General features: G+C 43.0%; 1 protein-coding gene across 3 annotated transcripts in view; it reads left to right on the forward strand.

Annotated features, from left to right (window-relative positions):
• Positions 1-314: 314 nt before the first annotated feature.
• The window catches only part of UBE2J2 (ubiquitin conjugating enzyme E2 J2), a 30,775-nt gene continuing 15,262 nt past the window's right edge, over positions 315-15,827 (forward strand). Inside the window, exons 1-2 of one of the 3 annotated variants that reach the window (XM_068242755.1) lie at positions 315-421; positions 1,875-2,005. In XM_068242755.1, coding sequence (XP_068098856.1) covers positions 1,875-2,005 — 131 coding nt within the window. In that variant the 5' untranslated portion in view covers positions 315-421. Of the gene's footprint in view, positions 422-681; positions 705-1,874; positions 2,006-15,471; positions 15,634-15,827 lie in introns of those variants that run through there. The other 2 variants (XM_068242754.1, XM_068242756.1) reach the window with 2 other exon arrangements.

Here is a 15,827-nt window from a genome sequence, read left to right on the forward strand (position 1 = left end):
AAGTTATTATGCTGTTGTTTATCTCTTAGAGAGGAAGTTCTGAAATCAGATCCGCTCTAACTCAAACAGTTGGCAATACTTTGTGGCTAAAAGCTATCACTTTTCAACATTGACATATGTATCCTCCTAGCATCATCACCGCCAGCTCATGATAAAAGTACTGTATAGGGAATTCCAGAAACTTCTTATATACAGCACTGTTCGAGGGAGAGTACTCCTCCCAACGTTCTAAACTCGCTAAAACAACAAACAGCCAAGTCCGTTTCCATGACAACCAGCGCTTCTCAGCTGACGCCTTCCGCTGTATGAATCCGGAAGCGGAAGTCAAAGTGCCCGCAGCGGCCATATTGGAAGCGGGGGAGGTAACAGGACAGCGAGGAGGAGAAAAGGGAAGACGGGGCTTGCTGATCCGGGCAGAGAGGTGAGGAGATAATAGAGGGCAGCGGCGGGGCAGGAGAGGGTGAAGTGGACGCTACAGCGTAGGGGGTTTGTGGGTACTGGAGACAGCAGCCCGGTGGGCCTATGACCGGCCAGGCCCCGGAGGACAGAGGGAGGGACCAGGCTGGTGTTTATGGGCACTGACATCCGTAACAAGCTGGCTCTGTAATGAAGGATGGATTCAGCAGCACTTGGTGCACCAGAAGTCCAGACATGGGCTCTCATCTTTTAGCTGTTGAAGCATGCTGGGATCTCTAGTTTGTCAGGTGCTGGGCTGCAGCTGCCGCCACATCCTGCCTGTCTTGTTTATTGTCTGGGAAACGATCAGGGCTCACTACTTTTAATTTCCACTAATCTGATATATTTACATAGTGTATTTAATGTTCATATCGGTTTTTCTACAGTTGAGTGGCTACCTATACTTTGTCTCTGTAATATAATGCCTAATTTAGTGATGTATTGGTGGAGGACTGATGGCTAGTTTCTCTGATCCTATAAGATCCTGTGGAGTATAGGTTGGAGAGCTCCTGCTTACTTTCTGTTGGGTACAATATTTCTGGAGAGAACGAATAGGCACGTATGAACTAGGTATCTAGGAGGCGAGAGTTGCCTCTTTCACATCCAAAACAATAGCATTGCACTGGGCAATAAAGTTGCACTGCATCAAATAGTGCAATGATGCTGTTTGATCTATTCTTACATATTCTCCAATTGATTTGCTTCTGAAATCTGTTGATGCACTGTGTGTTGAAGGAATCGATTTCAATCTGAACAGTCTGATTTGTGATTGATCAATTGCTTTGCCACATTCTATAATCTGTTTTAATAAAAAAAACACTAGAGCCCAGTCAAGCAAAATATAACAGCCAGAATGTACACATCCTCAATTTGTAGAGCCATATACTGTTGGTATCCCAGCGCTGACAGTTCTAAATGCATCCAGTTGTTCAACAATCTAGAGTTGGGTCCCACACCATAAGCAGTAAGAAGAGGTATTCCAGCCACTAACAACCCATGTTATAAAGTTGTTAGAACGCAATGATCATCAAGAACCATGATCTCATCACTCCACCAGTCACCATAATTCACAGAGACTGAATACTAGTGTTCCAATTCTACAGACAACCACTTCATGTCAGATGTCCCCATTCTCTTTCCAACCAATAATGCACTCCGTATAAATAGAGGAGTGGACAAAAATGTACTAAGTGCAATGTCTTGATGTGGCTTACCAGATTAAGTAAAATGCTACAGTACTTAACAAGCCAGGATCTCCCTTTTTGAGAATTGTTATGCAGAGTATTAATATGAACCTGTTCCTATCTATATGGCAATTTGCTTAAAATGGAATTTCCCTTCAATGATACTTGGAAATCCCTGTACTGTTGTGAATTCCTGTAAGTCATTTAACTTATACAATTCTGTTTCTTTTATAGATGAGCAGCAACAGTAACAAGAGAGCACCAACTACTGCAACACAAAGGTTAAAGCAAGACTATCTGCGCATCAAGAAAGATCCAGTGCCTTATATCTGTGCCGAACCCCTCCCCTCTAATATTTTAGAATGGTGAGTACTCTGCTGGTTGAAAGCAAGTTCAGTTTGCAGTGTAGTTTGGCTATATTGGATCTTGTGGTCATTCCCTGTAGGTGTGGTCTAATGAGGCTGTGTCTTTAGCTTGAAGCTGACAGTTGGGTGAAGAAAATGGCATATGTTGTATAGAAGGGGGCCAGAGGAGAAGTACCCTGTAAGTAATGGTGCTCCCTTCTCCCCATGGCCCACACCATTACTGACATCCCTTATAGGGTGCTTCACGTTTTAAAAAAACAAACAAAACTGCTTAATTGGCTTTAAAAGTGGTGATCATGCTGGAAAGTGTTAATGTTTTCAGCCTATTGTGTGTAATGGGCATATTATGCAGTCTTGTGCGTGACCCTTCTGCGCTGTTTCAGCAAAATGGGTCTCAGTGTGCCAAAGGTTGTGAATTGTTGTCATGCCACATATGGCATACTCTGGCCTCTTGATCACTGTAGAGGCCTGAAGATAGTCATATGAGGCAAAGGGTCATATCAAGCAATCTGGTATTTGCAGAAGTGCTGTTTTGCTGAACCAGCAACATAAATTAGTGTAAGGCCACATAATATTGTGACATACGCCGTACCACATGCATGGAGCAAGGATATGATTTGTTCAGCATGAGTATAAAAAGACCTTGTCTCAGCAGGGAAGCTGGGGATGCAGTCATTTTTATAACTCCCTTTACTCCTTCTTCCCATGCAAATGAGACGGGTAAATGAGGATGCTTGAGTTACTAGTACACTTTCAAGTCTTCAAAAGTTCTCAGTGAATAAAATATTACTACATTGTATTTGTGCAAATTCATAGCTTGGTCTTGGGGATGTGTATTGCATGTTTGAATGCATCAGGGTTATTCATTGCTGTAAATACATCTTCCATTTAAAATGTATGCAGTCTACTAAAGGTTTCCCTGCTCTTCTTTCCCATTCCCTAAGTAACATATATCTGAGGATTAAAAAAAAAACATTTTGAAATGCCTTTATTTGTAGCCCAAATTCACAGTTGTGAGACTCTGGCAGAGCTTCTGCATTGTAGGATTTGTATTGCTCTGGAATTTCCTCTTCCCTTTCTAAAGAAGCGCTGTAGTGACCACCACTACTGTAGCGTACAACCACCTTGTAGTATGAGGGCCAACAGACTTTCAATACTATAAACAGACTTGCAGTGTTCTCCCCAGAACTTTTTTCCAGCCGGTTGGTATGAAAAATTAGGTGGGGTGGGAGGAGGGAATGCAAGGCTGGTGCAACTCCACTTACAGCATAGGAGGTGAGCCAATGACAGCTGGGTGCTCACCAAAATTAGCCAGGTGGAGCACCCTGCTAAAAGAGCCTGGGTAGAACACTGGACTGTGTAGGTATGATCTCATACTATATGTAAATGGTCAATCAAGATTGGATGTGTGTACCAGGCTTTAGCGTTGGGAAGCGCTACAGAAACAGTGGTTTGTGAACTACAATTGTGTGATGCACCAGAACACTCAGTTACAGTTGCGTGAACACTCAGTTACAAGGAATCTGGGACCAGTCTGTCCCTGGTGAATTAGGGATGTCATCATGCTAATTATATTCTCTTTTGACACTATTGGCTGCAACCTTATCCACTAGCCACCACCTCGCTGTTTCCAGCTACAGTTTGCATCTGTTTCCCCGTGAACCCCATTTGATTACCATTCTGTGACCTCTGTAGACTTTAAGGCTGGAGATTGCTGCACTTCTGTACAAAACACTAGAAGAAGTGCACATTAGATCACTTCCAATCCTCCTGTGCTGAGCAGAGCTGAATATGGACTGCCAGCATAGTTCAATTCTATAGGTAAATGTACACAACCTAGTGTACAGTACAGTGGTATATTCTTTCTGATTTTAAATTGGTTAACATATGAAACAGTGTGATAGTATACTAATTTTATTAGGTCCTAAAAGCTTTTTATATAACCAACGGCTTACGATGTGCACTAATGTAATGTGCTTTCAAACTTGGGCCACTTTGGTGGTTATGTATGTAAAGTTAATGCCAAGGTTATCGGATTTATCATTTTATTATTTTTTGTATTCTTGTGTAACCAGCATTATATGTGTCATCTGTGAATTCTTACAGGTGTGAACGTTCCTCATAAGTTGCATGTTGGTCACGTAGTGGATAGAAACTCAGCCAGAGCGCTATCTGCATGGAGTTTTGTAATGTCTTTGCGGGTTTCCTCCAAGGACTCTGTTTTTTTTTTTTTCTCCCACATCCCAAAAACATACAGATAAGTTAAAGGGACTCTGAGCAGCGCCATAAAAAGGAAATCTGGACTTACCTGGAGTTTCCTCCAGCCCTTGTAGCCTGCGAGGTCCCCCAGAATTCTCTTGGTCCCTTTTGTGGTCCTGCTGGCAGCTCTGGTAGTCAGGTGACTTCTGCAGAAGTTGTGCCTGTGCCCCTGGTGCACCATGTCGCCTGTGCTTGTGCGGTTCTCTAAAGACTGAACCACACAGGACACCTATAGGGACCGATGTGGTGATGCAGGGGCCACACACACGACTTCAGCTGAAGTCTCATGATCACCGGAGCCACCAGCGGGACCACGGAAGGGAATAACAGGATGCCCGGGGGGGAGTGGTGGTGAGGGGGCTGTAGGAAGCCTCAGGTAAGTCCAGATTTTATCGCACTGCTCATGGTCCCTGTAATTGTCTTGCTACTAAATTGGCCCCTAGACTACAGTGGACATATGACTGTGGCAGGGATTAGATTAACCCCTTTGAAAGACAGTTAGTGCTGTGGAAGATGTCAGTGTTAAGTAAGTACTACCCTTTGAAAGAACAGGGAAGGTTTCGAAAATCTTTCTGGAGTGTAAAATCCAGGGCTGTGGAGTTGGAGTCGGTGCAATTTTGGGTACCTGGAGTTGGTGATTTCATAAAAACTTCGGAGTCGGATGATTTTTGTTCAAAATCCACAGCCCTGGCAAGTATTAGACCGAGGATTCGGAGCCATTTTGGGTACCTGGAGTTGGAAGATTTTTGTACAAACTGCACAGCCCTGGTAAAATCAGTCGCCAATAAACTGAAGATCAATAGTCTATTATTATTAGAAATTGTTTTTTCTTTATGGAACTATCTGAAAGTCTTAAGGCTCATACACACATCAGACTATGGTCTTTGGAAAATGAAAGATCACAGACCAATCTTACCACCCTTCATGTAGTATGAGAGCCATACTCTACATAGTCTTTTCTATGGAGCTGAACTCCACATCAGAAAAAAATCTTTGCAAGATGCTGCACGCAAAGATGCTGTACAGACACAAAAGATCAGTATCTGCAAAAGATCTGTTCCTGACAAAAATCCATTCCTGCAAATTGCAATGATAGTCTATGAGATCTGCAGATCATCATACACACATGATTTAACTGACATTCATCTGCAGATCAAGCAATCATCCGCAGATCTGAAAATCCATCCTGGTGGATCTGATCTGCAGATGAATGTCAGTTAAATCATGTGTGTATGATGATCTGCAGATCTCATAGACTATCATTGCAATTTGCAGGAATGGATTTTTGTCAGGAACAGATCTTTTGCAGATACTGATCTTTTGTGTCTGTACAGCATCTTTGTGTGCAGCATCTTGCAAAGATTTTTTGCTGATGTGGAGTTCAGCTCCATAGAAAAGACTGTGTAGAGTATGGCTCTCATACTACATGGAAGGGGGTAGTATTGGTCTGTGATCTTTCATTTTCAAAAGACTATGGTCTGATGTGTGTATGTGGCCTAAGGGCTTGTTTCCACTGGGAGCTGTTTCCCATTCGTCCGAGGCTCCCATTCTGCTATGTAGCTGCAGCCCAAAATTGCTAAGCCAATGGGTATGGTGATTTGGCAATGTGCCATCACAAAAACACACTCTCACTCATTCACTCACTCACTCACTCACTCACTCACTCAGGTGGCAGTTCCCAGCTGAGTTTTGGACAAAAGTGTCATTAGCCTTCAAAGCTAGCAAAGCATCCTTTTACTATGGTGAGACTAGGAGGGCTGACGGGGCTGCTGGGATGAGTTGGAGAATAATGCCCTTGTCCGAGACAATCTGCCAGTCTGATCCCCTGCTGATGCATCCAGGACTCAGGGGCAACTAGGCACACAGTAGGTTCTCAGTTGTCAGCTGCCTTGGCCAAGAGTCATTTAGTGTGTATACAAGGCTTTATTTATTATCACTTGTAGAGGGAGAAGAACCCAGAGAAAAACCCAGGAAAGCGATGGATAGAATGTATATGCAAATACCCTAGGAATAGGGGGTGCTGTATGTCTCTTCGCAAGCAGGGGTGCTCGGATACTCCTTTTCAAAATCAGGATTGATCCGGATACCCAGATATCCGGATTTGAACTTTTGGGTATCCGATCCAAATCGGGTATACGACCACAGTATCCGGGCAAATTCGGATATCCGGATAGAAAAAACGGAAGTGGCCTTTAAATTGCCTTAAAGTGAACCTCCGGACTAAAAATCAGCAGCACTGAAAAGGCCTGGTGTTTCTTTAACAGTTTCACAGCATCAGAACTTTTTCTCTTATACAAGCCTCATTTTTAGCTGCACAGAAGAAAACTGCCCGGCGTTTTTCCCCTGATGCTGTGCAAAGCATGATGGGATTTCTGATTTTGTTGTTCTCGTTCTGCTATTTTGGTGCAAATTTTTTTTTTTTTCTTTTACATATTGAATTTGACATTTGAAGCCTAGCGTGTGCAGCTGGGAGGGGTGATCAGGACACAGGATAGTTGGAACTGTGTCTCCTGCTCCCTGTCACCTCCTTTCAACCAAAAAGATGGCAGCCCCCATGAATCACAAACATTTGCCTGTTCTTTTAAAACAGGGTGGGTAAGATCTATTCTAATTAACATAACTAATGTAACTTGATGACAGTATGTTTGTTTAGGCTGAAGTTCCCCCTTAAAAACTTTTTTTTTTTTGGTAAATGAGGCATGTAGCATTTTTTTTTTTTTTTTTAAAGGGGAACACGAATTGATGATGTGGGGACTTAAAATCCCCCCCCCCCCCCTTCCCGAAAAAAAAAATTGGCTGTCAATTAACATCAGGCCAGGTTCCAGACGGCGGTCGTGCAGCCCACATTGTGTCCAAAGTCCAACCGCACAACTGGGACAAGACAGTTTTCAGCCAAGACACCTCCAAAAAATTACGCAGCAATTGTGTTTTGGGTTAAATATAGGTGGTATCAGTGACCTGTGGGAGCTGCACAGGCAGCAGGAGCAGGGCAATGCAGCAGCAGCAGTAGGTGTAACGTGTGCCAGGAGCATGCCGGACGTGGGTGACACGTGCCATGTGCCGAGTGACAGTCAGACAGCAGAGAAGACACTAGTGCACACTAACTGTCACACTGGCACTGCTCACAGCACAGCAGTTCTGTAGACAGCTAACACAATAGTACTACTACTCTAACAACTACTAGCACTGACTGCAGTAGTACAGTACTAACTACACAATAGCACAGTAATCCTATCCCCTAATCCCTAACCTATAGTGTAGCTAGGGCTAATAGCTGGCCAACAGGCAGCAGCTGGTCTGGTCTGTGCACAGCACACACAGGCACATAGCAGCTGCAGCAGCACTGGAGCACACACTCTGAGGGCTGGAACCCACAGGAGCGCTTTTGGCAGCGTTTTCGCAGCACTGCGATACGCTAGCAGTTTGCCAAAACGCTGGGCTAATGTTAATGGATGGGGCAACTTCCACAGGAGCGTTTGCGTTTCTCAGAAACGCAAACGCAGGACATGCAGCATTTTGGGAGCGTTAGCGCTTCAATGCAAAGTATTGAAACGCTAGCAGAAACGCTCAGCAAAACCTAAACTGAGCGGTTCTGCTAGCGTTTTGCGGTTCAGCACACTGTAACAAAATTAAAAATTATTCACAGGACCAATCAGGATAAAAACGCGAAACGCAAAACGCTACACAACCGCTGAGGAAAAAAATACACTGTTGCAAAACGCGACCGAAAACTCGCATGAATCAGCTTGCAAACCGCTCAGGCAAAACGCTAGCGGTTGCGTTTAGCGTTTGCGGTTTGCAGTGGGTTCCAGGCCTGACTGTCACACTATGAAATCAAGCTAATTAATAATATAACAATAGTGTAGTGATAGTAGTGAAGGGGTTAATCACTGAACAGCTTATCACTGTGTACAGCCCTCCAGCAGCACTGGAGCACACACTCTGACTGTCACACAATGAAATCAATCAAGCTAATTAACGATTTAACAATAGTGTAGTGATAGTGAAGGAGTTGATCACTGAACAACTTTAAGCCCAATCTACACGATACGATTCTTTATACGATTCGATTACGATTCTATTTACGATCCGATTAAATCCGACATGTCCGATCGGGATTCGATTCAATTTGATTTTTCATTGTCTTGCAATGGCAAATCGAATTGAATCGAATCCTGATCGGACATGTCGGATTTAATCGGATCGTAAATAGAATCGTAATCGAATCGTATAAAGAATCGTATCGTGTAGATTGGGCTTTAGGTTTATAACTGTGTACAGCTCCCTTGCTAGGCCACCAGCACTGGAGCATGTCTCTCAGTAAGCATTCAGCAAGCTAAGACGATATGTCTCATCATGGCAGCCCTCCTTATTCTACAGGGGGGCTGGCCAGTGTTCCTCTCTATGATTGGGTGCCAGGGCTTAGGCTAGGAGCCCTCTGATTGGCTCAATGAGGTCAGGTGGGGCTGGCCAGGGTTCCCCTCTGTGATTGGTTGCTAGGTCTTCTGCTGGGAGCCCTCTGATTGGCTCCAGGACATCATCTCCTTAGTTACAGTATATCAGATCCGGATATCCGTGGATATCCGCGTTATGCAACCAAATATCCGCAGATAGCAATCCGGATCGGATAGCTGAAAAATGGTCTGATATCCGGGTTTCCCGGTTTTCCGGATGAGCACCACTGCTCACAAGTAAAAACAGGTGGGGGAGGCATAATGAGCACAATAAGGCTGTTGAGATTTCTGCCTTAGGAATGAAATCGGACCCTCAGCCAGAGGTGTTTTTGCTTTTTTTTCCTTAAAATGCAAGGAACATGACTGGATAAGAGTTGGGTAACATCTCGAGCAGCTGCTGATTTTATTTTCAGTTCCTGGGTAGAGGAATGCTTTAAGCTGCTATAGCAGCACTTCTCTAGTCACTGGGAGAGTAAAAAGGTTAAATGTGGTACAGATTAGTGCCTGTTTTTAGGAGTTTAATTTTTCAGTGGATTAGTCCTGCACATAACAGCGTGAAGGGCAGAGAATAGTCACATGTCCACAACCTAACACGTGGCACAAACAATCCCAAAGGCCATATGGTTGTAAGGTTTGTTTACCTCTTGCAAATACTTGTTACTGCTAACCTGTCTGAATGTTCTCTGTAGCTTGGGCTAGTCACATTACTGTCCTGTGTCTTTCTTCTTCGTTTTTTTTTTTTTTTTCCACTTATGTGATTCTAATGGTGGCCACACACCATACAATTTTTTTTTTAAATGTCTTTTCAATACAAGAGGTGCAATCAATTTTTCTTATTGTAACACTTAAAACAAATCTGACCTATGTTCCACACACTAATTTTTTTCCCCCCAATTATGAAAAAAAAAGATTGAAAACTATGAAATTGCTTGGGTCTGTATGTCAAGTAACTGAAAATCTACCCTAAACCATTCAATTTTCATAAAATTGATCCGAAAAATGCAACACTTCCTATCTTCTTTTACCGAAGGTAAACTGAAAATTCAATCAGGTTTCTCGAACGAAGAAAAAAAAAAACTTTCAATCTCTCAACCGATCGTACTTTTATTTATTTTTTCACCCTTCCCCCTTTTTTTTTTTTTTTTTTTTTTTTCCCCCATTGATATCCGGCTAATTGGATTGCATCTGCTAGAAATTGATGTCGCAAATGATTCCTGATCAATAGATTTTCAGCCAAAATCTGTTGATTTGGCTGATTGCGTAGGATGGCACAATTTCAGCCGATGGGCGGTGAGTCGAGAGCATGTCGCTAGTGGCTCCTGATTGAGAGACTGAGGCCTGTTTGACCTCCCTAATGCTAGAGGGCTCTAGTGGTCATGTTAGGTAAGCGCCACAGTGCCGCTAGTGTTTGACCTCTACAGCATTACGTCACACATGCACCTGGGACTCTGGAGTGAAGAAACAGCAGCTGGCAGGGAGGACAGAGGTGGGGACCATGCAGTGGACAGGTGAGATATAAAGCCCGGCCTGGAGGGGGTGCTGGGAAATGCTGCAGGCAGGAGATTTTAGAGTAGTTATCCAATAATTAATACACAATCCAAAACATTTAATAGATGAATCATTAGATTCAATAAAAACATCACCATTAATGAAAATCGATTCAAAATTGTACCTTTGTTTTTTTTTTGTTTTGTTTTGTTTGTTTTAAGATTCAGATCACAGGATTGATCTGTTTGCCACATCGGGTGGCAATCTGTGAATGTATAGCCACCTTGTAGAGGGCTTAGTTTCCACAGCTATGTAAACACAAATATGCAATTTCTCTCTAGCCAAACCAACTTTTTCTATTTTCTCTAGATCTAAAAACAATGAACTGGAGGATGTGTGACTAAAACTATCCATACACTAGCAGATGAGGGAAAACTACAGCAATTTCCCTGATGTAGATCAGTCTCTGGTCTACTACTTTGCAGAAGCTGATTACAGATGATATCTTTGCAGAAATCGGTTTAAGGACTGGGAGCCAGTAGGCACAGTGCTTGCCGGTGTTCAGCAAAGTCCTTTGCCAGTGGTTTCTGATGGGGTTGGTCTCATGAGCGCGCGCTGTCATTCAAGTGCACGTTGTCCGGAGTGCACTTGATTGACAGTGGCCCTCGCGCAGGCGCAGCAGAGGATGACCTTGAGGTCGGCCTCTGCACCGGCGGGGTAAGTAGATCATGGGGTAGCATTATTTGGCTGATTCCTGGCAAATTTGGCATTTTAGCTGTGTTGCTATTGATACAGGAATAACTTTTTATTATTATTATTTATCCCATCAAAGTGATACATATATTGTTTTTTGGGACAGTCTAGGCTTCTTTGGGTAATATTTTTTTCTAACATTATATAATTTTCTAAGCGGTTTACTGGGCAGCAATATTCATAAATCTAAAAATTTCACATTTTCTTCAAGTTTCACACTCCAAATTTTCACACAATTGCCAAAATTTTAGAACACCTCAAAATACATTATTTGGCTTGTCCCAGTTAAAATACCTCCTATGCAATATTTCATCACTAGTTGGGCATTTACAGTGGGATGCGAAAGTTTGGGCAACCTTGTTAATTGCCATGATTTTCCTGTATGAATTGTTGGTTGTTACGATAAAAAATGTTAGCTAAACATATCATATAGGAGACACACAGTGATATTTGAGAAGTGAAATGAAGTTTATTGGATTTACAGAAAGTGTGTAATAATTGTTTAAACAAAATTAGGCAGGTGCATAAATTGGGGCACTGTTGTCATTTTATTGATTCCAAAACCTTTAGAACTAATTATTGGAACTCAAATTGGCTTGGTAAGCTCAGTGACCCCTGACCCAAATACACAGGTGAATCCAATTATGAGAGAGTAAGGGGGTCAATTGTAAGTTTCCCTCCTCCTGAAGAGTAGCAACATGGGGGTCTCAAAACCAGGGCTGTGGAGTCAGTACAAAAATCCTCCGACTCCTCAGGTTAGGATTTTACAGACTCTTCGACTCAGACTAATTTGCATATTACAATCTTGTTGATTGAAAGTATGTAACATGAAATGCATCTCTTAACTGCCAACGCTTAGGAATTTTAAAAGACAACTGAACTGAGAGGGATATGGAGGCTGACATATTTATTCCCTTTTATGATGGGAATACACGATGCGTTTTTTCCGTCCGGTTTCCGATTCGATTATCTTATCTTTTTTCTTATCTATTTCCATTCACTTCTATCAGAAATCGATCAGAAAAACAATCGGAAATAAGATCGGACATGTCTGAAATTATCTATCGAACCAAATATCTAACGCAAAATTGTATGGTGTGTACCTAGCATTAAACAATACCAGTTACCTGAAAATCAGGCGGATCTTCTGCCTCTAATACCTTTTAGTCATAGACTCAGGGCTCGTTTCCACTATCGCGAATCTGCATGCGTCCAACGCATGCAGATTCGCACATGTAATGCAAGTGGATGGGCCTGTTTCCACTGTAGCGTTGTTGAGGTGCGTTTTTTTCAGCGGTAAAAAAACGCACAAAAGAGCCAACGAATTCGCCTGCGAGTGGAATGCATGCGAATCGCCGCTAATGTATTTAATAGGAAATTCGCATGCGGCTATGGTATGCGAATTTTCATGCGAATTCGCATAGGTACCAATGTATTTCAAACAGGCAGTGACATGGTTAATTTCGCATATACCCTCACCTATGCGAATTCGCATGCGAATTCGCGGCAAAAAACGCACAAAAATTCGCATCCGCATGCTAATTCATGGAATTTCAACAGCGGTGGAATCCAGGCGATTCTGCACCGCAATAGTGGAAACGAGCCCTCAAACTAGTCCTTGGTAAGAGTACTTGTAGAAGGTATAGACAGGAACAAAGAACATCTATCAGGCACTAGCTAATGTCACTGTGGGTACATGTAAGGCCCAGTGCACACCAAAACCGCTAGCAGATCCGCAATACGCTAGCGGTTTTGAGAGCTGATTTCAGAGCGATTCTAGGTATGTTTAGAGAGGTTTTCTAAACATACCTAGCGGTTTTGGGTGCGTTTTTGTGTAGCAGATTACACATATTGTTACAGTAAAAGCTGTTACAGAACAGCTACTGTAACAAAAATGCCTGGCAAACCGCTCTGAACTAGCGTTTTTCAGAGCGGTTTGCGGTTTTCCTATACTTTACATTGAGGACGAAACACTTCCGAAAACCGCAAACGCGCAGCAGGAGGCGCGTTTGCGGCTTGGCAAAAAACGCAAACCGCCGGTGTGCACCATCCCATTGCAATACATTAGACAAGCGTTTTTAGAGGCGGATGCGGCCAGCGGATCGCTCCAAAAACCGCTCGGTGTGCACTGGGCCTAAGAGTGATGTGCAGGTACTCTGCAGGGGAATGAGGCAATTCTTCCTCTATTACACATTCTTTATGCACAATCTGAACCAGGTTTATGGGTGATAGACACCTCTGTGTTCAATGTGCACAACATTCTCAGTGGATTCCCTGAAGCTCTGTGGGGAGTGCATATGTAGAGTATAGTACGACTATGTAACAAAGTAAACCTGGGACAGATGAAATGAAAGTTTTATACATACCTGGGGCTTCTTCCAGCCCCCTTCAGGCCAATCAGTCCCTCGCTGTCCTCCTCTGCCGCCTGGAACTTCTGCTATGGGTCCAGGTTCTAGTTGGGGGTAGTGTTCATGCACACACTCCGTACTACACCTGCGCGGCACTATTGCGCAGGTACAGAATTCTCCTGGCTGTGAGAGTGGCACACGGCTGGACTGCGCTGACTGGCTTAATTACCAGGACTCATAGCAGAAGATCCAGGTGGCGGAGGAGGACAGTGAAGGACTGATTAGCCAGGAGGAAGCCCCAGGTATATATAAAACTTTTCTTTTCAGGTACTCTTTAATTCGTAGTCATCAAACCAAATTTTAACAACCTATCATATCTGATTTCATGAGCAAAGGGAGTGCATACATTTGCATAAACCGGCATCAGCGCAGAATTATTTCCATCTCATTGACCATCTCTATTAGTGACACAGCTACACATCAGGCTTTATTCTTACAGCATAGATGTTTAGTATATATAAGAGATTCCTACAGTCACAATCAGATATATCTGACTTTAAAAATACAGGGACTGCTTTATTGCTTTATTGAAGCAGCACAAGTAACTATTTTTTGATTATTTGGTTTATTTCATTTTTGTGGACTAAGCAGAGCTATTACTGTATATAAATTATTTATGATGATTATCTGAGAAATAGAACATTTTATCATATTTCTATTTTAATTACAGTTTAAGGCTGCTTACACACTAAGATGTTACAGGCGCACGTTAGTGCAGCCTGTAACGCTCCCCCAACGCACAGCAATGTAACACAAGTGGGCTGTACACACTGCCCACGTTGCGTTACATGTAACGCTGCACGTTCTTCAGAAGGTGCAGCATGCTACGGCCTTGCAGCGGCTTAAGCCGCGTTAGACTTTTTGCACATGCTCAGTCATGTTGGGGAGAGCGGCCAGGCACATGGCTAATTAATATTCACTGCACGTTGTGACGTGCAGTGTTTACTTCCTGGTGCGGCGATTGGCCGGCGGAACACGTGATGCCGCATGCGTCCAAGAGTACGCATCACGGACGCCAGAGTGAGCTGCACAACGCGGCTCATTCTGACGTCCACATCGAAGAGCACCAGGCCTTGCGTTAGGTGCACGTTATGCGACCTTAATTGTCTTAGTGTGCAAGTAGCCTAAATTCATTAGGAGTCAGTCGGTGCATTTTTTATTCCCTCCAGGTAGCCAAAAATTGCTCCGACTCCACAGCCCTGCTCAAAACTGCTCTCAAATAACCTTAAGCCAAAGATTGGTTTAGCGGAAGTATACAGAAAGCTGACTAAGAGATTTCAGCAGTCTGTTTCCACAGTTAGGAACATATTGAGGAAATGGAAGACCACAGCCTCAGTTCAGGTTTAGGCTCGAAGTGGCAAGTCAAGAAAAATCTTGGATAAACAGAAGCGAAGAATGGTGAGAACAGTAAGAGTCAACCCACAGACCAGCACCAAAGACCTACAACATCATCTTGCTGCAGATTGAGTCACTGTGCATCGTTCAACCATTCGGCGCACTTTACACAAGGAGATACTGTATGCGAGAATGATGCAGAGGAAGCCTTTTATCTGCCCACAGCACAAACAGAGCCGCTTGAGGTATGCTAAAGCACATTTGGACAAGCCAGCTTCATTTTGGAATAAAGTGCTGTGGACTGATGAAACTAAAATTGAGTTATTTGGGCATAACAAGGGGCGTTATGCATGGAGGAAAAAGAACACAGCATTCCAAGTAAAACACCTGCAACCTACAGTAAAATATGATGGTGGTTCCATCATGCTGTGGGGCTGTGTGGCCAGTGCAGGGACTGGAAATCTTGACAAAGTTAAAGGGGCACTACAGCGAAAAACTTTAAAATATGTGCAAACATACACAAATAAGAGGTACATTTTTTTTTTTTTTTTTTTTTTTTTTTTTTTTTCCAGAGTAAAATGAGCCATAACTTACTTTTCTCCTATGCTGCTGTCACTTACAGTAGGTAGTAGAAATCTGACAGACGTGACCGGTTTTGGACTAGTCCATCTCTTCATAGGGGATTGTCAGGGATATATTTATTTTCAAAAGCACTTAGTGAATGGCAGTTGCTCTGTCCAACTGCCAAAACAACTGTGTAGGGAGCAGGGAAGCTGGCCAGCATCTTTGTATAAATCATTTTTAGAGAATATCTTTATAAAGAATAAAAGCCTTGCTGAGAATCCCCTATGAAGAGATGGACTAGTCCAAAACCTGTCACTTCTGTCAGATTTCTACAACCTACTGTAAGTGACAGCAACATAGGAGAAAGGTAATTTATGGCTCAGTTTGCTCTGGAAAAAATGTACTTCTTATTTGTATATGTTTGCACATATTTTACAGTTTTTCGCTGTAGTGGCCCTTTTAGGGACACATTGACTCCAGAATCTGCCGATACTGAGTGGAATCCATGTCCAGGAATCGGTGACTAAGCTGAAGCTGCACCTGGGCTGGATCTTTCAACAA

The sequence above is a fragment of the Hyperolius riggenbachi genome, chromosome 6 (genome assembly GCF_040937935.1).
Source record: "Hyperolius riggenbachi isolate aHypRig1 chromosome 6, aHypRig1.pri, whole genome shotgun sequence".
Lineage (NCBI taxonomy): Eukaryota > Metazoa > Chordata > Amphibia > Anura > Hyperoliidae > Hyperolius > Hyperolius riggenbachi.